Here is a 21013-nt window from a genome sequence, read left to right as displayed (position 1 = left end):
TAGTGGCCGGCTAATTGGGCGGAAAGACAAAAAGGTGGCGTTGCTCTTGCCAGCGCCGGGGAGCACTCTCCCTCCCCATGCTGTGGCACTGATCGATCGTCCATGTTTATTCCTGTGCGGTTTGTGATCAGAGACGCTCTCCAGCGGTTTCCTCTTAAAGGTCAGTGAGCTGTGTGTAGTGATTTGGTTGCCAGCGAGGTGCGGCGGAGTATACCACTGTTCTGGCCCTAGCTGGAGGTGGGCCCTGCAGAGGCTGCTGGGTTGACGGTTTCAGCAGCAGATTATGTCCCTTCCATAAGGATACAACCGAAGGGGCAGATTTTCTGTTAGCTTTTAAGGAACCATGGGGTAGTCAATGGGAGGACTTTCTGGGGCACTTTTTTGTTTTCAGGCAAATCTTGTAAAAAATACTGTGCAGTGTGTAACTGTAAGGTGTTGCAGCTGGACATTTTTGCATTTAGTGAATATTGAAGTCACGTGGTGGGCCTGGAAGAATGACCCCTTTTGTTAACTCATTTGTTAATGTTACTCCATCCAAGTCCTGAGCCTCCAGATCACCACTGATGCCACTTATTTTGCCTATCCCCCCAGGACATTTGTGCTCAAGGTCACAAGGTCAGAGGGCAAGGTCACAGAGGGTCTTTGACCTTGGGAGCTTTTTTGTTGTTGATACGCATGCCTTAAATGCAAATGACACAAATGCCATTCAGACTGTCCCCACAAAACTGGCCTGTGTCCTGGTCACAGTGATAATGTTTAGAATTCCTAAGGCTTCCAGACTCTGAGTGTTTATGCACAGATTGTAATAAAACTTTACACAAATGCCCCCAGTGGTCCTCAAATGAACATGTCCAGCATCAAAGCCAACCATTATCCATGCCTGTTCATCATGCATTCAGGCAGACTCTTCACAGAACGGATGAGTCGCCCACGATATCAGCACGAGCAAACAGTCACCTTACTTCCCACCCCTCTTTCTCTGTTTTACTGTAATCCCATATTTATACAATATTTTCCTAATTTCACATCACTTTTCCTACAGGAGGGTATGTACCCGCCCACCAGGGGCTGACTCATGTCGAACATTTCCTGCCTGGTGGAGCACTGTGATTCACATTGCATCTTGTTCTCTATTGTCATTGTATAATTTTCGTTATTTTATAATCCGCTTTGTGCAATATCTGTTACAACTTGCCTTTTTTCTCTATAACGCGCTCGGTGTAGCACTCCTTAACAGTTCCTTTGTGTAACAGAACTGTGTTTTTGTAGGGCTTGATTGCTTGAACCATGTTATATTTCACTTATTATTCACAAGAGATTATTTATTCACTTGGGTGTTATTCTCAGTTACAATTCTCACTCCGGCTACAATGCTGTATAGTCTCTTTTGCAATTACTTTGAGTGACAGATCAGTGCACACTGTTATTTCCATAATGGTATTGTATATGTACATATGCCTTCACAAGTTTTTTGTTTCCCAAGCACAACAGGTTTAAAACCAAACACATTGGTTAGGCAATCTGGTGGTCTAGTCCGGCTGGTTATTTTTGCCTTGGCAACACAGCCTGGAAAACCTGTACGGAAACACGGCAGTTGGTGTGCGGGGCGCTTTTTTCTAAATTTAGGTAATGCAAGTATTTCCACTTCATTTGTTCAAAGGAACTTACTCGGATCATGAGATGGACACTTGCCCATATTTTGCTTATCGACGTTAGCCTTAAAACCCCATTACAGTCTGGCCTGAATGTTAGTATTAATTTGCAAATGCCTTCATCCGCTGTTACACCACTCCAAGCCAGTGGTGCACTGTATGAGTGCCACTGTGATGTAGCTGTTGAGGCTCCTTACCCACACCTATCCATTGGTCTTGCGCCCTAAAAACGTTAAAAAGTAGTTAGCCTGAATTACTACAGTAAATTTTAAGCTGCACAAATGGTTAATGCTGTATATAAAATGTAAAATATGTAAGATTATATCAATGAGGGCTGTTGGTATCAAAATTGGAACAGAGGATAATACATTTGTGCTGATGGCTGCGTACTAGAGGACAGGAAAAGTACACTTGCTTAAGAGTGCAACACCAGGGGTCATCTGGGTCCAGAGACCAGTTCTTCACCCACCACGCAGTACACTGCCTTTTACTGTAAATGTATTGTTCTGTAACTGTACATAGAAACTTAGTGATGTGTGATCTGCACAAATTCTACAATTCCTGGAAAAGCCAACTTAACATAGCACCAGAACACGCTGTTTTCGAATAATGCCAAGAACATTAAGTCACATGCATTGAAGGCATGGAAAGTTTCTGGGTCAGATGTTTAATTCACATTATAATTACCCTGTGGCACAGCTGCAAATGGTTCAAAATTAGAACTTTATTGCCAGAGGTAATTGCCTATAATGTGTCATAGAGAACTGCTATATCTTAGTCTTACTGGCTAAATATAGAAGTTCATATTCTCTCAATGTGATCGTATTAGTAGAAACCTGGAAGTAATCTCCCTTAGCTGGGGATGCTGATAAGTGGCTCTGAGAAGTTGTTCTTTTTAAGAATGGTGAGAATGTAGAATGAGATGAAATTACTTTTTCTTTCCAACAGCAGGTACATGAATCTACTCTCAGTGTGACTCCTCCTTTGTCCAAAGTTCTGATGTCACATCTTCAGCTTGCGCTTGATAAACAAAGTCTGAGTTCAATACTTGCACCACAGTATGCATTGATTCTGTTGCTGGTTATTATTAGTATCTTGTTTGTGGTTTGATTAGCTGCAGATGATAATGTACAGAGTGTGCAGTATTTATCTGTTTTTTATTTTATGTTGTTGGTGGTGTCTCATTAAATACCAGCAAGTAAGGGCATAAGGGACATAAGGGAATTGTAAGGATAACTCTCCAGCACAATGTTGCAAGCTGTACAGCAAATTTACATACATGCAGGACTGTTAGTATGGTTATGTATTCCCCCATCCATACCATATGTTTTCACATATTACACACTTATAATGCTGAATATGTCCTGTAGCAATTCAAGCTTATGGCCTTGTTCAAGGTTACAGTGGCAGTGCCATCCCTGGGAATCGAACTGGCAACCCCCTGATTTTTAGCATGTTTCTTCAAACACTTCACCTTACTGCCACCCATGGTTGGTAATTGGGGACCCAATTCTATTCCAGTCAGCTCAATTTCCATCTGTTGAATACCGTGAGATTGGGTAGGATTCACTTCTCAAATGGGTATACAGGAGAATAGTGTACATATAACTATGTTGTCACCCAGTGATGGGCAATCTCAAGTCTGAATTTATTATAGTAACCTGATCCATGTTACAATTTCAGTTATCTTTTATAAAGTGCAGTGCGAAGGTAATACAGTTAACTACAAAGTTATATAAATCAGCTACTGATGAGTGGTCTTTGCTTGATCTGGCAAACTCATTACACATCAAAGAAAGAAAAAACGGGTTTGGTTCAATTTAACAGATGAGTGGTCAAATCATCAACTGTCAGTCATACCTGTTATATGAAAATCCTCGTCTGTCAGCACATTACATTAATTAGCTAAGGAGACACCCATACCCAGGGTTACCATAGTACAGGCTGTACATTGTAATGCATTTATGCAGCTGGATATTTACTGAGGTTGTTCTGGTTAAGTAGCTCATTCACCCCACCAAGAAATGATACCTCCAACATTTTGGTTAAAAACCCAGTCCTATACTCAACACACATCACCACCATCTATCTAATACAACATGGAGAGACCAAATATTAACTAAGAAATATGTCCTTGTTCTCACCTACAGATTTGCACCAATATTTTCCGGACACTTCCGCCCAGTGAAAATCCAGACTTTGATCCAGAGGAAGATGAGCCCACACTGGAGGTGTCTTGGCCTCACATTCAGGTAAAGAGATGGCAGTTTGGTGTTAAGTGTGTTCACAGTACGTAAAGTTGCCAGTTGAAATGCAAACTGTGTGTTCGGCTTTAAACAAGACTTGATGAAGCTGTTCATTGAATACTTGTCTGTATTTGACATATCTGCACAGCTAATCAGCCATAAAAATTTCTCTGTGGAAAACGTGTTATTCAGATGTGTGTTTCTGTAAATCAGCATGCAACTAAATATTTATTTGCTTCATATAATTTTGTGAATATCCACCCATTAAGCAAACCTGAGGTGGCTGTCCTGAATGGGTTTGATTATTTATTCAGTTAATTGTTCTAGGTGCTGTGAAAGTTAATCTCAGTCCTAATCGGTATTAATAGTTTGTTTAACTGGCACAAAACAAACAGAAATGTGATCAAGACATACAGTACAACAATACAGTTTTTTACATCTGTCAGTCAGCACAAACACACCCTTAGCAGTACTTTTCCTTCCAGCTGTGCCGGTAGTTACGTACCTCTGGGAGTTTTGATATTTGCATGAACAAAAATATCTTTATATTTAAACAGTGTAGCATTTTAGATGGCTGCAGCACAAAAACACATTTTGTTGTACAGTGGTGCAGTGGCCATTGACCATGTGACACTGCAACACGGTACATGCACACACAGTGTATATACAGTGTTTTTTTTTTTTTTTTTAATCTTTCTTTCAGTTGGTGTATGAGTTTCTCCTGAGGTTTCTGGAGAACCCAGACTTCCAGCCCAGCATTGCGAAACGCTACATCGATCAGAAGTTCGTGCTGCAGGTGCGTTTCGATTTTTGTTTTGACACGTTTCCTGGAGACACACAGCACTAGGCCTGCATGGCTTTAAAACTCAAGAGCAACTGTTACTGTGGCTCAGACAGGCTCTTCATAATGAGTGTAACATGTGGCCCCTGCTGCCAGAATTACAATCCCTTTAATCTCTTTCAGTGCCACTGTTCCACAGGCACATAAAATATTACAATTCCTATGTTCTTACAATGTCACTGTGTACATGTCTTTTGGGAAATATATTGTTTAAAGCAGGCGAGTCTGGTCCCCACCGATGCTGGTGTTAATTACTCAGTTATTGTTTGCCGTCTCTCTCTGAATCAATGAAAGCAAATTTGAATAGTCCCTTTGGGGCCGCTGTGTCCTGAAAGGTTACAGGCACAAGGACAGAGGCGGCCAGCTCAATGAGGCGTTCTCATGCGTGTGTACAGTCCAAACAGAGGCTGCTGTGTGATGGGCGATTCGTCCAGGGGAGGAAAGCATGCTCTCCAAAGCATTCAGAACAATAGGTTAACATGGCCGGTGTTTGTCCTGCTTTCATGTTAAATGCGAATCGTTTCCCGTTTTCTGCATATCCATTACGTTACATTCTGTAATGGACTGCTGCGCTGTAGGAGACACAAAACACGGATTTCATCAGCTTCTTCCTGTTGCCTTTCTGATTGGCCTTTTTGGATGCTGTTGAACATGGTTTCATTAGGCAAGGGGAGTTTTGTCGGACTGCCGGAAAATCTGTTACAATATCTGCTCTTTTCGGCAGTTTCTCTGTTTGTAGAGGGTTTCATGTGTGAATTTCCTGATGGGGCCTTAATCCTTAATGTTGTATCCTGACAGTACTTTTGACAATATTACCCATTTATACAGCTGGATATTTACTGAGGCAATTATTGGGTTAGGTACCTTGCCCAAGGGTGCAGCAGCAGTGCCCCCATGAGGAATCGAACCTGCAACCTTTCGGTTACAAGTCCTGCTCCTGAACCACTGCACTGCACTGCCGCCCCGTTCCAGAGCAGTGTGGAAACTAATCACAGACCTTGCTTAATCTTCATATGAACATTAAATCGGCAACAAATACAGAAATAGATGAATGTCAGTTCATACAGTATGAGACTGCTCTTACGGCTGTATACTCTCCTGGGGAGTTTGGTCTTGTGTTCTCATCTCTGAGGGTTGAGTTGACTTCAGAGGGAGATGTCAGGTGCTTCTCTCATTAGGGTGAATGTGATGAGATACAGGGGTGCAGGATGAATGTTGAATGTGAATGGTTAATTATAAATGCCATTTGAAAACCCTGACATTTGAATGGAATCGCAACTTGTTAAGTTGTGTCCTGTAATAGCTAAAATATCCTTAGTCAGAATGACTAAGCTTGTACTGTAATTGCTCCTGCGTTTTTTTGCTTTTTCTTGGTCTAGATGCAGTACCAAAATGTCACCTTAGTTGGAATGAATTATTCAATTTTGCAAATTAGGTCTTACCGCTACTGGAGTAAAATAACTGAGGCTGCTTAATTATTTTGCATGGGAAAAGCATAATTTGCTATTTGTCTTCAACTAACCACTGACAATTTTTTTTGCACTGTGTAGCCTTAAAGACTGTGTGCATTTCAAGTGTTCAAACCGAGGCAACGATGGGCAGATTTCCTTTTGCTCCTAAAGTGTGTCTGGTATTTCTCAACACATAAAGAAGGGTGGACCTGTTTCACATATTTAGGGGTGGGTTGTATGAAATAAGCCTTGAAGTCAGCATGAAGTGTTGAGGAAATGATTTTTAAAATGCTGTTCATGGAATTTTGACTGATTTGCAGGTGACCATTAATGGTGTGACATCTACTCTCTACAGTGTCATTATTTAGCCAAGAAGTCACCTCACCAGGTATTTCAGGTGTAAAACAGTCACTAGCTTCAGCTGTGAACCCTGGAAGCGTTAAGGCCTTGGGGTTGAAAGCTGCCTGTACCTGTAATGGAGGAATGTTTCTCTCCACCTCTCTCTCTGTGCTGCTGGCAGACTCCTGAGGAGATGGTTCCCAGATTCAATGTCTACTGCAATCTGCTTAATGTCAGTCCCTAACTGTCAAATGTACAGTTTTTTAGGTGCATGCTTAGCATTGTGAGTTTGAGTTTTGATTTCATTTTGTTGAAATGAACTGTTAATGTTGTGGAGGATCAAAATGGGATCAAGGGATCAAAATAAAAAATGCAGCACTTAATTAAATTGTGTGTTCAAAGCTAAGGACAGAATGCACACATATCTGGTACGTAGAGAAAAAGCATCGTCTTCAGAGGTTTTGGGTATTTGAGACACCTGCCTCAAAAAAAGTTGTCCGTTGTCTTATAGGGCCGTCTCCACTACGTTTATTTGTCCAGAGTGAATAAAGACCCAAGGCCATTCAACTGCTCTGACAGTGTTAGGTTGTCCTCCAGCAGCTTTCCCATGATGCTCAGCAGTCTCAATTTCACTGCAGATCAGCCTCTGATTGGCCAGGCCAATATGCTTGAAAGGGGATGTGCCAAAGGGCACCTGCTAATGAACACAGTTAAACAGACCAACAGAAAACTTATGGTAATACTTTGTATTAAAGTATCATCAAATTAACCTTTCAGATTGCGTTAAGATATAATAATGTTATCAATATTATTGTTCTGCAGTTGTCCAAAAGAAGACACCGCACACAATAAGGGACTTGTGCTCATCAGTGGTACATATTTAATAACGTGTCAGTAAACGGTTAAGGATGGGAACTGAAGGTAAAGAAGCATTAGGTTTGTGTCAGAGGCTTGGCTGGATCCAGCAGTGTGGCAGCGGTGGGGGTGTGATGGAGGTTTAAGGGCTGCAGAGCGCTCAGTGTGGGCTGTCCCTGGGTCTGAGCTGAGAGTTCCCAGGCAGGGATATTTTTAAGAGCACCGTCACGCCTCTGGCACGTAGCAAAAGGAAGAGCGACAGGCTGTTTTCACCTTGGAGGGGGGGGGGGGGGGGGTCCAGAGACGCGCAGCAGGGAGGAAATGCAGGGGTCGTGACCCCGCCTGCGCTCCCCTGCGGATACACTGGACTTGTTTACTTAGCTGCTTCGGTCCCATTTCCTAGCCACCTTCCACGTCACACCGGCTACGCCACCCCTGCTGTTTCTCTGGCTGTCTGTTCGTCTGTTCGTCTGTTGTGTCTCTCTGTGTCTGTCTGTCTGTCTGTCTGTCTGTCTGTCTGTCTGTCTGTCTCTCTGTCTCTGTCTCTGTCTAACTGTCTGTTGGTCACTCTATTTCTCTCTCTCTCTCCCTCTCTGTCTGTCTGACTTTCTCTGTCTGTCTGTCTCTGTGGACCTGGAGATGGAGGGGGTGGCATTCTTTCTGTCTCCTGCCATCCTGTGCCAAAGGGCCAGCTATTTAATCTTGCAGCACAGAAGATCTATAATTAGTACACACATTTTGAGTTTTATTCTCTGTCTTTATTTAGCACCATGTCTTGAAACTATTCAAGAAGCTCCAGAACAGATCATAATGCTTTTATAACAATAGGAAAATCTGTATGGAATGTAAACTTATGTATTATGTTTTTAATGTGATGCCTATGAGTATGTATTATTCTGTTGTGATTTATACTGTGGCATTGAAGTGTAACGTAATTAATCATAAATATGAAGTATTAATATGAATAAATAATGCTGTTTCTTCCTGGAATAGCTGCGGAGCATTGTCAGGAGTATTTTGGATAAGCTTGTTTGTTGCCACTTAAGAAGCGGCTTTCTGAAGGGTTTCCTGCCATGCGGAGGATGCATAAGCACATCTTCTTTCACTTGCCGCAGTGAGCATTTATTCTTTAAAATCAGTAATAGGAGACCTGTCACAGACTCCTACCATCAAAACATCACAGAACCTCACTGAGTGTAGGACCTCAAGGCTTCTGATTGGTGGAGCTGCCTTCGACGACTGTGTTTCCATTAAGTCCAATTCACACTGCAGCAGCTGCGTCGATCAAATCTGCCCAGTGTGATGTCAGAGACAAATGTGGTCTGGCACAACTGGTTCAATCTGGAACGGCAGTTGACACTCCAAATGGTGGGCCAGTTGGAGAGCATGATAATGACACCCATCTGCAGTGAATGTTATTGAAATGCTAAGCACAGTGCGTACATTGAAATGGTGTGTGATTTTTCAGCCAATGGGTCACCTTACGCTCAGTGTGAAGATGGAGGAACAGTGAGACAATGGGGATTTGATTCTTAGCTTTTAATGATTCTGGCAAACAAAACTCTCTGAGATTGAAGTTCCCTTCAAATCAGCTTCCTTAATTTTCTTTGCCAGGTTCGAGAAGTTCGAGCTGAATCTCTGAACGCATGCGCATTTGCTGACCTTCGTGTGCAGTCACTGCCATGGTAACAGCACAGATGTGCAGCTGTGTCATACTCTCTGCTCTAAACATGAGTTTGCAGGCCTTGTGTTGGAGCTCCTGCTTCTGTTTTCCTCCATACACATTTGAAAACCGAAGTAAACGCGTGATTATTTCTGTTACCCGTGGGGCGCTTGGCCTCTGTCAGAATGTCAGAACGGTCTGTACCTGGCTCTCGGTTATAACGGGGGAGCGGGGAGGAGAGAGCGCTACGTTAGCTCTTCGAGCACGACGGTGGGATCGATTTTCTGTCCCCTCTAAGGAGGCCTGGCCAGTTGTACCTGCACACACTCGACTGCACGGTATCGACCATAAGTACAGCTTCAAGCACTGGCCTGTCGGAGGAACCCAGCCTTGACAGAGAGCCCCTGTGTTGGGTCAGCAGCACTGTCTCAGCTTCCTTGTGCTTCGCTGTGCAAGGGCGTTGCTACGGTAGCGTAACTCAGCATTTGCAGAGATTCCAGTGGTGCCTGAAAGCCACTCCATCATTACAGTCAGAATCCTCAGCAGTGTGTTACATAACCTGTATTTTAATTACGCCCTCAGTTTGTTCAGAGCCTCACAGCACATGCGGTTTAGTTTTCACACAGTAGCCACAACCCGTATTTTAGCTATTTTAACAGGGACAGTTAATGAGAGTGTCCCCCTCGTTGATCTGCGTTCTGCTGGTATTTGACATTACAATGGAAGCGTGTTGAAAGAACTTCCTATACCGTTGTGTGTGTGCACGGTAAACAGAACCACTGTTGTCATGTGACACGGAAGAGGTCACAGGGTGTCCCGGAGAGAAAAGGGGCCCCGCGGAGGTTAGAACAAGGCGTGCGGGGTGCGACGACAGAGGAAGGGATGACGCGAGTGTGATTTTTTTATTTATTTATTTTTTTCTGTTTTCCTTGTCCTCGCAGCTCCTGGAACTGTTCGACAGCGAGGACCCGAGGGAGAGGGACTTCCTGAAGACCGTCCTCCATCGGATCTACGGGAAGTTCCTGGGGTTACGGGCTTTCATCAGGAAACAGATCAACAACATTTTCTTACGGTAAGAAGAGAGAGACCCCCCCACCCCCGCCCTCCCCCTGACACTGAAACAGCCGGCTTCCTCACAGACTGCCTTTTAAAAAAAAAAAAAAAAAAAAAGTACACCATTTATGTGCTGTTTGACCTTCAGTGGGGTCATGTGGTGTCACCATTTCCACAGTGCATTCTTTCAGAAGGCCTAGACACAGAGCTGTGTCTGCCACGCCTCTTACCCCAACCAGAGTTCCACACCTGACGTCTTCCTCTGTTTTTGCTGGCATGGCGAAAGCTCCAGGCTCCAGTGTGCGGCCTGTTAAAAGCATTTTCCGGGTGCACGCCTTCATTTTGGCATTTGGACAGAAGCAGCTGTCTGTGCCACACTGTAAACCCGCCCACACTGAAGTCCACCCCCCCCCCGGTCAATGTGTCTAGATCTGTGTCTAGCACACAAACACAGTTAGGAAGTCTCCCCAGGTTCGGGATTACCCACAGTGCACTGCAGGAGATTCTGCTAGTTCACATCGTCCTGAATCGGCCAGAATCAACATCGTTAGCCTTGCTTCCCAGCCACGTGTCAGACCCACAGTCACACTTCCATGATAAACAGCTGAACACTTGATTGAGAAAATTATGCACAGACCACCCGAATTTCCAGAGAGGAGCATTGCTTGTTAACAGTTCTGCCTACCATGCACTGATTGGGTGGATTAATCACTGGCTGATTTTGATTGCTCACTTTTATGAAGATGTTATATCACTTACACAGGTTTTCAGCAGAGGTATTGCAACATGCCTGGCAAGCCTGGGCTACCCTGCTGGTAGGCAAGGGAGCTCTTTCAATACTCCTGATGAGGCGGCCTTATATAATGCCATAACCCTCCCACAGTTTTAACAGAGCACTTAAGCAGACTTTGTCTCACCAAACCCAACAGGGAATCAATGAGCATAATTGCATTACATTATTGTGATTTAGCAGATGCTCTTTTCCAGAGCGACTTACATAGGTTACAGTTTTTAGATGCTATCTGTTTATGCAGCTGGATATTTACTGGAAGCAGTTCTGGGTTAAGTACCTTGTCTAAGGGTACAGCAGCAGTGCCCCAGCAGGGAATCGAACCAGCAACCTTTCGGTTATGAGCCCAGCCTGTCCTCACCGCTATGCTACTCTGCCGCCGGTAATTAAAATGGGAAATGAGAGCGGGGCTGAGGGACAGAGAGTTCCCCCCTTGCGCGCCCGCTGCGCCGCTGTGGAGGGTAACCAAGCATCGGCACCCAGGTCGGCCGCCTCCAATCAGGTCCGCCGAGACACGCGCACCTCTGCCCCTCTGTCCAATCACTGCCTCCCGTCTCCGTCCTGTGTGGGTGAGAATACAGCAGGCTTCAGTGGGGAATATAATCCCTCACAGAGCAGGCGTGCTCCTGCGGAACAGCCAGTGCTCTGAAATGAGTTCTTAGAACACCTTGCTCTTAAGCTCGCCAAACGCTGTGGGCTTACTGTATTTGGAATCTGCAGTTTTGAGCATATTTCAAATATTTATATTTTACATTCAGGTAAATTTTGCCCTTTGTTGCCCTCTTGTCTTACTGCACATTTTACTTAAAAAGGCAGTTTTTTGTTGCTTTCCGCTGGCTTTGATGCTTTGCGGTAAGGGTTTGTGTGCAGTACAGTGCAATGGGTAGTGGGTATTGTTTCCTAATGGCTGTTACTTAAAGATGGGGGATTGAGCACAGTTTGGTACAGTAGGCCCTGGGCTTGGATCCTTCGATTGGGGCATGGATCTGCAGGTGTAGGAGAGCGGCCACCCCATCCGCCTTGACCATCTGCCGCAGGGAATCAAAAATAGCGCGGCGGCTAACGGCTCCTGCAGCACCCCACACAGAGCTCTCAGAAAATAGGTCACAGAAAAAAGTGGCGTTTGGCGTAATTACTCCATACTGTACATTTGTGCTACCGGAAGGCAAGGTGGGAGAGCTGAGGAGATCGTGTTAACTGGGACGGGGAGATCAAATGATTCTGTGCTGTGAACACAGACGCTCACACTGGCATCAGAGGGGGCAGTACCAGTCTGTGAAATACCAGCACTTGTGTGTGAAAAGGGATGTGAGCAGCGTGTGTGTGTGTGTGCGCGTGTCTGTGTGTGTCTGTGTGCACGTGTGTGCGCGTGTGTACGTGTGTGTGGGAACACACCTGAATACTGAGCTCTGTTGCTTTCTGTGAGGTCTTACGAAAGATAAATGTGCAGATGTGCTCAGATGTTCCCTCTTGTACCTTTGCTTGTGGGACTTTATCATGTGCACTTATGTATCTTGCTTCGTAAGTCACTTTTCAGAAGAGCATCTACCATATGAACATGTATTTATATTTGTGAAACTGGCAGACATTTGTGGCAGCTACAGCAGGGTAAAACCTGAGCTAATCCGATTCATCTGTTTCTTTTGCTCGTTTTTTTCCAGGGTTTAAAATTTGTCTTTTTTTTTTTTGCAGGTTCATCTACGAGACTGATCACTTCAATGGAGTGGCCGAGCTGCTGGAGATATTGGGAAGGTGAGTCAAACCTCGTCTTGTGATTGCCATCTTGTATGAGATTCGGTTCTGTACAAAAAAAAAAAAAAACATTTTGTATTCATCAAAGCTTCCATCACAATAGAAGTGCTCATAAAGTGTCAGGGAGAGATGCGATTTAAAAATGTTGGATACAAAATAAAATTGAATTGATGAGATGGCAACTGGTTCTTGGGATGAGAACGTGAGAGGGCAGAGCAAAGATGCAAAGGGTGGGAGAGAGACAGAGAGACAGACTCATTCAATCTAACCACAATGGTACTTTGGCCCCAAATGTAATGAACTGAAACAAGTGTGTAATCTTCTGGTGACTCTACACACTGTCACAACTTAAGTGGTCATTGACATAGATGAAAATATTGCGTGTAAATGCATTGTTTGCTTAAATTCAGTACATGAGGTGGGGCTTTGGGATCAGAATGTGAGTGGGGCTTTCATGGGTTGTGGCTGGTAGATTTGAGCCAGTCATGCTGTTTTGCTTCATTTTCCATTACTAGGTCTTTTTCCAGCTGCAGTTGACAGCATGTCGCCTCTATGCAGTTCGATACATTGTAAAACATGAACAGTGTAGGGACTGGGCAAGGGAGTCTCTCACACACATCTGTGTGATGTTTCTGTGCGTTTGGGATAGTCCAGTTGAAGCTGACAGAGGAAGTTTTAGGTGTATTGAGCACATCCTGTTCCTTTCCATGTCTGCATTGTTTTAGAATCACACCCCCTCCTCCCTCAGTACATGTATTGGTATTCACTAGCCTCTCCCCAGAGGGGGACTTGGTTTGGGTCCTTTTTGCTATGCGGAATGTTCTGGAAGTTTGAAATAACGACAAGTTGCACTTCAACACACCTGCCCTGTGTGTCCCCTCAGTGCCAGTATTTCAGTCTGTCTTTGACTTACTTTGCAATTTATTTTTATTTAGTGGGTAGAAACCGATAGTTATAGTAAGACGTAATATGTGTATATGCATTTCTTGTTCCTAATTGTGTGTGTGTACTTGTCTGTGTATGCGTCTGCACGTGTGCACACTTGCGTGTGTGTGTGTGTGTGTGTGTGTGTGTGTGTGTGTGTGTGTGTGTGTGGTTTTTTTTTTGTTGTTTTTCCAGCATCATAAACGGATTTGCACTGCCGCTGAAGGCAGAACACAAACAGTTTCTGATGAAAGTGCTGATCCCAATGCACACAGCCAAAGGCTTGGCTGTCTTCCACGCGCAGGTACAGCCAGAACCCACGACCTATGACCTCCCCCCCTCGCCCCCCAAGAGGACATTTCTCTCTAATCTAGGTCAAGTGGTGGTTAAATCTCTGACCACTGCTTCACTCTTTTTTTTTTTTTTTTTTTTTAATCATTGTTTTGTTCTTGCCTGTCAGTAGTATCTTGAAATGATCTAGTTCCAAAGAACAGTCTAATACATGCAGGCCACTCTGGGTATGTTTTAGTCTTTGGGACATTGTTTACTGAGGCCCACGCAGGTGTGATTTTTTTTTTTTTCTTCAGTAATCTCATCTTGGTTGTTCATTTGAATACCTGTCTAACCAGTTCAACATCTGAGAGTTCTCCCCTGAAAGTCAGACATGCAGCAAATATGCTGTGGCTTCGTCTGCATCTGTAAACTGATCAGATATTCCCAGTGTTCTCTCTGTGAGTTAACTCTTTATGGCCAATGACGTTTGTCCCTCGCTCCCGTCCACTTACGGCATTTTTGGCGATCGCCGTCTGGCAGAATCAATACATTCTCTGCTAAAGAGGAAAGAAACTAATACACAATAGTCATTACTTTAAATGAGATACATCCACATTTGGCTTGGCCATTATTTTCTGGCTTGTTCAAAATATGTGTCTGATCTGTGCTGACTATGAAGAGATGTGTAGATGAATGTCGGAACAATTGGGATACACTGTCCACTAAGTAACAGGCTGGCAGGGCATAACACATACCGGCTATGTTCTGTGTAACCATAAGTTTAAAGGTAGGGACATCACCAGGGGGAAATCAACGTGGTATTTTGCCTCCTCGTAGTTTTCTCATTTTATCACAAACCACAGTGTTGCAAAGCCTACATGTCTGGTCTCTAAATGTGCCCACGTGGAGAAACGGAGCTGGCATAGGAGACTTCAACCAAAATCTATATGTATACTGCAGTGTGCATATTGCGTACGGTATACTGTGTGTTAGTATTCATAATTGGCTTATGACCCACCTGGACCCTGTTCTAGACCTGTCACTGTCCGGTCAGAGAATCTTTTGTTGGCACATGGTCACTGACATATGCAAATTACATAAAGTTATTATCAAACTGTAGCTCATTTCCATGAGTGGAACTAAAGAGGGCATGTAGCATCAGTTCTCTGAGATAATTATTAAGAAACACCAGCAACAGTTTGAAATGTCTACTTTGTGTGGCTTTGGTGTTTCTCTTGCACTGGGCAATGGCACCCTCTGGTGGTTGTAGTGTATATATTACATGCATGTTTGTTGGACTGTGTTTTAGTTGTTAGATCACTGTATACCATATGTAACTTATTGGTATTGATTATGTGTGGTTATTGTATTATTTGTAAACTCACAGCATAACCAGTGTGGCATAATTCTGAATACTTGCAGTATAATAGAAGAAGCTCATGCCATTTACACAACATTGTTACATTTAATTAATACTTGGTGGCATTTCTAAATAACTTTGAGTTAGTCTAAATGAGACAACATGAGACTGTTCATAATGTGATTTAGTTGTCTGTGTGCTGTGCCTTGTCTTTTAGTTGGCCTACTGTGTCGTCCAATTCCTGGAAAAGGACCCCACTCTCACTGAGCCGGTACGCCTGCTCTCTCAGTAATCCTCAGAAATAGCTCTGGCTTTTGTAGGGATGTCTGCATAGAAGAATAAAGTTACTCAAGGTTTCGCACAGTTTTGTTTGACATTAAGCTCAACAAAAGGGGATTTAAAAGAAAAAAAAATCATATTCAGGGCAGTTTTCACAGTGGTGTTGAGTGGCTTTCATGTAAGATGAAGAAATATTACGTTTACATTTATTTGGCAAACATTATCCAGAGCTACATATAAAAAGTGCATTCTAGTAGTATTATGCAACTAGCCATATTAGATGAATCATTAGGGCCATCCTTGAAATATAGTGCCATTATAGAAAACGTTGCCATAATAGGAGTAAGTGATGTCATAGGGAACACAGTCTTAACGTATTAGCACCAGTGTCCAGCCACCAGGATTGTACCAAAAGTTTGTATAGCCACACTGTGCTGACCACTGAGATCTATCCACGGCAAAAGCTCACAGTTACACCAAGCTTTTATCTTCTATGCTTGAATTGCCATTCATTTTACTGCTACTAGCTTTAATCACAGTGTGTGGGTGGGGGTGGCAGTTGGACTTCGGGGAGCCAAGATGGGTTTTGAGTCTGTTGTGAAATACACAGTGGTCCTTCTGATCTGACAGTATTGGGGAGCTCGACCCTTCCAGGAGGGGACTGTGAGGTGACCAGAGGAAGCATAGTGGAATAGTCTGGCAGGAGTGTAGGGTGATGAGATTTTAATTATTGGGGCGCAGTTTTTGTTAACGCTTGGTGGGCAGGAACCAAAGTTTTGAGTTTTATCTGAGCTATAACAGGTTGCCAGTGTGGAGTGATGAGGAGAGGCATGATGTGATGCCGTACCAGTGTCAGTACATATTTAATATAGTGTGTGCATACTAAATATGTTCAATCACTTTGTGAATTGAAAGCAGTGACATTGTAAATGATTTACAGAATTCTGTTTTTCTTTGTAGGTGATCAGGGGTCTTTTGAAGTTTTGGCCTAAAACCTGTAGTCAGAAGGAGGTATGTTTTTCAGAAATGGTTGCACGACAGGTTTGGCATACATGGAAACACTGTATTGTTTCTACCACCTTGTGGTATTTAAGTCAGAGTGCATTCTTTTTACACTAAACGAGTGTGTGTTTGTGTGTTTGCTGTTGTCTCTGTGCAAAGGTCATGTTCCTGGGTGAAATTGAGGAGATCTTGGATGTCATCGAACCCACGCAGTTTAAAAAGATCCAGGAGCCACTTTTCAAGCAGATCTCCAAGTGTGTGGCCAATCCTCATTTTCAGGTTGGTTCCTTTATTATAAAAGACCATATGAAGCTAACATCTCAAGATAATGTCTGCCAGGAGAACCAGAAGACACAAGTGTGAATTTGTACAGTATAAAGCAAATTTCACACTGACATTATAGAGTTTTTCTTCTCAGAGTAGTTCATGTATGGAATGACTTGTCAGATCAGAAGTGGCATTTGAGTTTTGTACCCTTCAATATCGTGCTTTAGACAGTGACACACTGACTCCAGTTCACACTCAGAATGAAGCCTGAAGGTGGCTGGAGTGGGCCGTTACTGGCACTGCACATATATCTGTCCCCTAAGGAGCGTGGGGACGTGTCCTCAAGTTTGGCCATCTCTCTGCTCGTCCCTTGTCTCCAGGTTGCTGAGAGAGCGTTGTACTTCTGGAACAATGAATACATACTGAGCCTCATCGAGGAAAACATCGACAAGATCCTACCGATCATGTTTGGCAGCCTGTACAGAATCTCCAAAGAGCACTGGAACCCGTACGTACCCTCCTCCCTGTCTTTCTCTCACTGTCCATTTGGTGCTCCCTTACAGGCCAGTATTACATACAGTGGCTCAGGAAAGTAATTCAGACCTCTTCACAGCGGCAGTGTAGCATAGTGGTTAAGGAGCAGGACTCGTAACCGAAAGGTTGCCGGTTCGATTCCCCACAAGGGCACTGCTGCTGTACCCTTGGGCAAGGCACTTAACCCACAATTGCCTCAGTAAAATATCCAGCTGTATAAATGGATGACATTATAAAAGCCTGTAATTGATGTAAGTCAGCCTCAGTTCGTAGTTGTTGTTAATGGCATTGGAATGGGTTGTAAATGCACTATTTCAAAAGGGTTTCATTATGGTGATTGACATCGGTCCTCGGTTTATTCCTTTCAAGTGCGATCTGCTGTTAACTCTTTATTCTCCGTTACCGTTTTCTCCAGAACGATTGTAGCCCTTGTCTACAATGTGCTGAAAACATTGATGGAGATGAACAGCACTTTGTTTGATGAACTGACTGCGTCGTACAAAGCGGAAAGACAACGGTAAGAGAGGACGTCCACTGCTGTGTTTCTTTGAAACAATGTGGGCTCATTTTCTTATGGTAAATGTTTGTGCTCTTTGATCAGACTTTTTCTATTTTCTGTGCTTTGATACACACAGACAGTTCTGTTATAATAGTTGCTGTTTTGTGGTCACAATGCGCTTTGTCAGAATGACCAGGTCAAGCAGACTTTGTTGTAAGCATTTGAGTGCACAACTTTTACTGCAAGTAAATGTTCACTTTTGTATTGTGAAAGGTTGCTCTTTCCTTGCCTTGGTCATCACACCATTGGCCTTGATGAGCTCCTTGACTTTTCCACTGTTTGGTTCTGTGTCATGGTGTGTGTAACGGGCATGTGCCCCCCCACCCCATGTCCCATCCACAGGGAGAAGAAAAAAGAGCAGGAGAGAGAGGAGCTTTGGAAGAAGTTGGAGGAGCTACGGATCCAGCATACCTCAGGAGTTCAGAACAACAGCCACAGCTTGCAGAATGCCCAGAACAACAACAACAACAACAACAATAACAACATCAACAATAACAGCAGCAGCAGCAGCAGCAGCAACGGCACCTCAGTTACCACTGACGACAGAGACGAGACGCCGCCCGTGGTCATCGAGGATGACGAAAGCACCGAATGTGCCAAATAACACAGGACTCGGTTTTCTACTCCACCTGGAGGAAGAGCTCGGGAACTCTCCGCGATGGAGCTGGGGGTGGGGGTGGGGCGTACAAAAAATCCAATTAAAAGTTAAAAAAAAAGATTCAAATTAAAACCTCAGCAGTATGTTAAGAGAAATCTATATATAAAGAGATATTTGAAATGCCAGCTATTTTCTTGGGGCAGAAACAAATATATATATTTCAACTATATTTCAAGAATATTTTTCAATGTTACAGTGTGGCCACAGTATATTAGTAACCTTTTTTTTTCTTTGTCGAATCAAAGATTTACTCTGTCACTTTCAGTTATTTCACTGACTATTAAATAAACCTTATGATGAAATCCGTGGAAAAGGGGGGCAGAGGTATGAGAATGATGACTTGAAAAATCTTTTTCTTGATTGTGCTGCACATATAGAACATAGGTGGCTATTTAAAGATTTGTCTATTTTGTATGTGCTTTTCCACACTGCTGCCAATAATGGGGTTGGGGGGGGCGGGGGGCAGGTGTTTTTTGGGAAGGGGACAAGTGAGTTTCTGTAGGAAACCTGAGTGAACACCACCCTGTGGTCTCCTGTACTTTGGGTGTTTCATATTTTTCTCTGATAATAAAGGTCGTTTGCTACTGTAATATATTCAAGACATGCAGCCATAAACTATTTAAAGTATTAATAAGAGTTGTTTAAAAAGAGAGGAGTGAAAAATGGGCACAGATTTATTAAGTGTTTTTTTTTTCCAAAAAATAAAAACAAAAAAAAAAACAATAAGACAGACTCAGTAAAAGCTGATGTAAAGAAATGAAACATATATTTTCCTGTGGGCACATTGTAGAAGTGTGATGTGAATTTTTTAAAAGGGGGTGAAGGACAAGCGTGTAAAAGATGGAGGTCGAGGGGGGTGGTGTGTATGTCTTTACGTCGGTCCAGTCTTTCTGATGCCTTTCTGTCGGAGTGTACCATTCCAATCTCTGTCACGTACAACTGTGTGGAAAAATGTTTTGTAATGAAAGACCTTAGCGGTTTTGAACACCATCAAATAAAGCCTACCTTATGTTTCTAGATACTCTCCTTTCTTTCAGTACCAGTTCAGGAAAGATATTCAAAACCTTCCTCGTATCCATATTGCACACCATTCTTTCTGTTACGTTTTTCCAGTCACTTCATTATTGTGGTTGTCTGTATATGTAGTCATAACTATAAGCTGGTCCATGTATATTGTGTGTTGATACATTAAAACAAAAGTAATGCGGTCACAATTATGGGCTACTCTGGGTGATGAGCCTTTCTCACCAGAAGTCTGCCCCCTTCAAAATAAGAAAGGAAGGCAGCAACATTGTTAGGTTTCCAAGGCAACAGACGGTCTGTCACAAGTCTTTTCAGAGTGCACATAACAGCATCTTGATGATGGCAAAGAGAAAAACTCGATCGGACAAAGATAGATTTGAACCCTGAACCCAGAACTGCACTGCTGCTACCATACGTATCTCTGTGATCACAACTCTTCACACGTCTCTTCTCTGCTGCTGGCTATATTTCTGAATTGTATATATGGCTACTGCTCCATGCCTCAGGTAAGTGTGTCTGCTTAGCCTGTACATACTGTAATAGTGTAATGCCCCTAACATATATATATATATATATATATATATATATATATATATATATATATATATACATATATATATATATGGCTAAGGGAACCTGATAACCAAATAAATAATGTAATATGCTGTAATATGCACTGTGCATGGGAGATGCTGAATGACAGAAACCTGCTGGGAATCGAGCCGCAAACTCCAGTGCACCTGACACTAATAACATCATATCACCATATCAGCAAGGGGTCCAAAGTTGGTTTCTTAATTGGCGGTTTGACTCATGCATGTTTAAAGGTTTTTGAAATGCAGGCAAAGGTCAGGGGTTAGTTCACCAAGGAGGAGATAAACGGAAAGATAGCAGGTGCAGAGGCTTGTTTGAGGGGCTAAGGGATAGAGTCTAGTGGGCAGAGGGGTTGGTATATTAGCCGTTACGAGCTGTAGGAGGTCAGTGTTGAAAACAGTAGAGAGCAGTGAGAAAGCATGTACGCTGATAGTGGAACTAGCTGCAGTGTGACTGTGGAGGTGTTGTTTGGGGGCAGATGGAGAAGTCTGTCACCTTAGGCTGAAAGTAGATTGCATGTTCATTGGCAGTGTTAGGCAGAAGGCGGTGAAGATAGAGGAGGATTGAGTAGGGAGAAGATAACTTTCGAGATACATCAGAAGCTGCATGAATTTTTGGTAGAAAATGGAACGCTTTAGGTAGGGTGACCATACGTCCTCTTTTTCCCGGACACATCCTCGTTTTGGGACCTAAAACATATGTGTCTCTAAATGTGGACGTGTCCGGGAAAAAGAGGACGTATGGTCACCCTACTTTAGGCTGATGAGCCTGCATAGGAGCATGATGAGAGGATACTGGCCAACGTTTTTTTTTTCCATTTCCATTCAACTGAGTGCTGTTAAGTCCTATTGGCACATAGTGCCCCAGTATACCAAGGGGTTAGAGAAATGGCTTTGCA

General features: G+C 43.3%; 1 protein-coding gene across 1 annotated transcript in view; it reads left to right on the top strand.

The window, feature by feature from the left end:
- ppp2r5a (protein phosphatase 2, regulatory subunit B', alpha isoform) overlaps positions 1–19494 on the top strand; it is a 63156-nt gene extending 43662 nt beyond the window's left edge. Inside the window, exons 3-13 of the mRNA XM_036549574.1 lie at positions 3803–3904; positions 4602–4694; positions 9989–10119; positions 12583–12642; positions 13762–13870; positions 15417–15470; positions 16439–16489; positions 16640–16759; positions 17128–17255; positions 17697–17798; positions 18183–19494. Of these exons, the coding sequence (XP_036405467.1) occupies positions 3803–3904; positions 4602–4694; positions 9989–10119; positions 12583–12642; positions 13762–13870; positions 15417–15470; positions 16439–16489; positions 16640–16759; positions 17128–17255; positions 17697–17798; positions 18183–18444 (1212 nt within the window). The 3' untranslated portion in view covers positions 18445–19494. The remainder of the gene's footprint in view (positions 1–3802; positions 3905–4601; positions 4695–9988; positions 10120–12582; positions 12643–13761; positions 13871–15416; positions 15471–16438; positions 16490–16639; positions 16760–17127; positions 17256–17696; positions 17799–18182) is intronic.
- The last annotated feature ends 1519 nt before the right edge of the window (positions 19495–21013 follow it).

This window comes from Megalops cyprinoides, chromosome 17 (assembly GCF_013368585.1).
Source record: "Megalops cyprinoides isolate fMegCyp1 chromosome 17, fMegCyp1.pri, whole genome shotgun sequence".
NCBI lineage: Eukaryota > Metazoa > Chordata > Actinopteri > Elopiformes > Megalopidae > Megalops > Megalops cyprinoides.
This window is presented reverse-complemented; position numbering and strand designations above follow the sequence as displayed.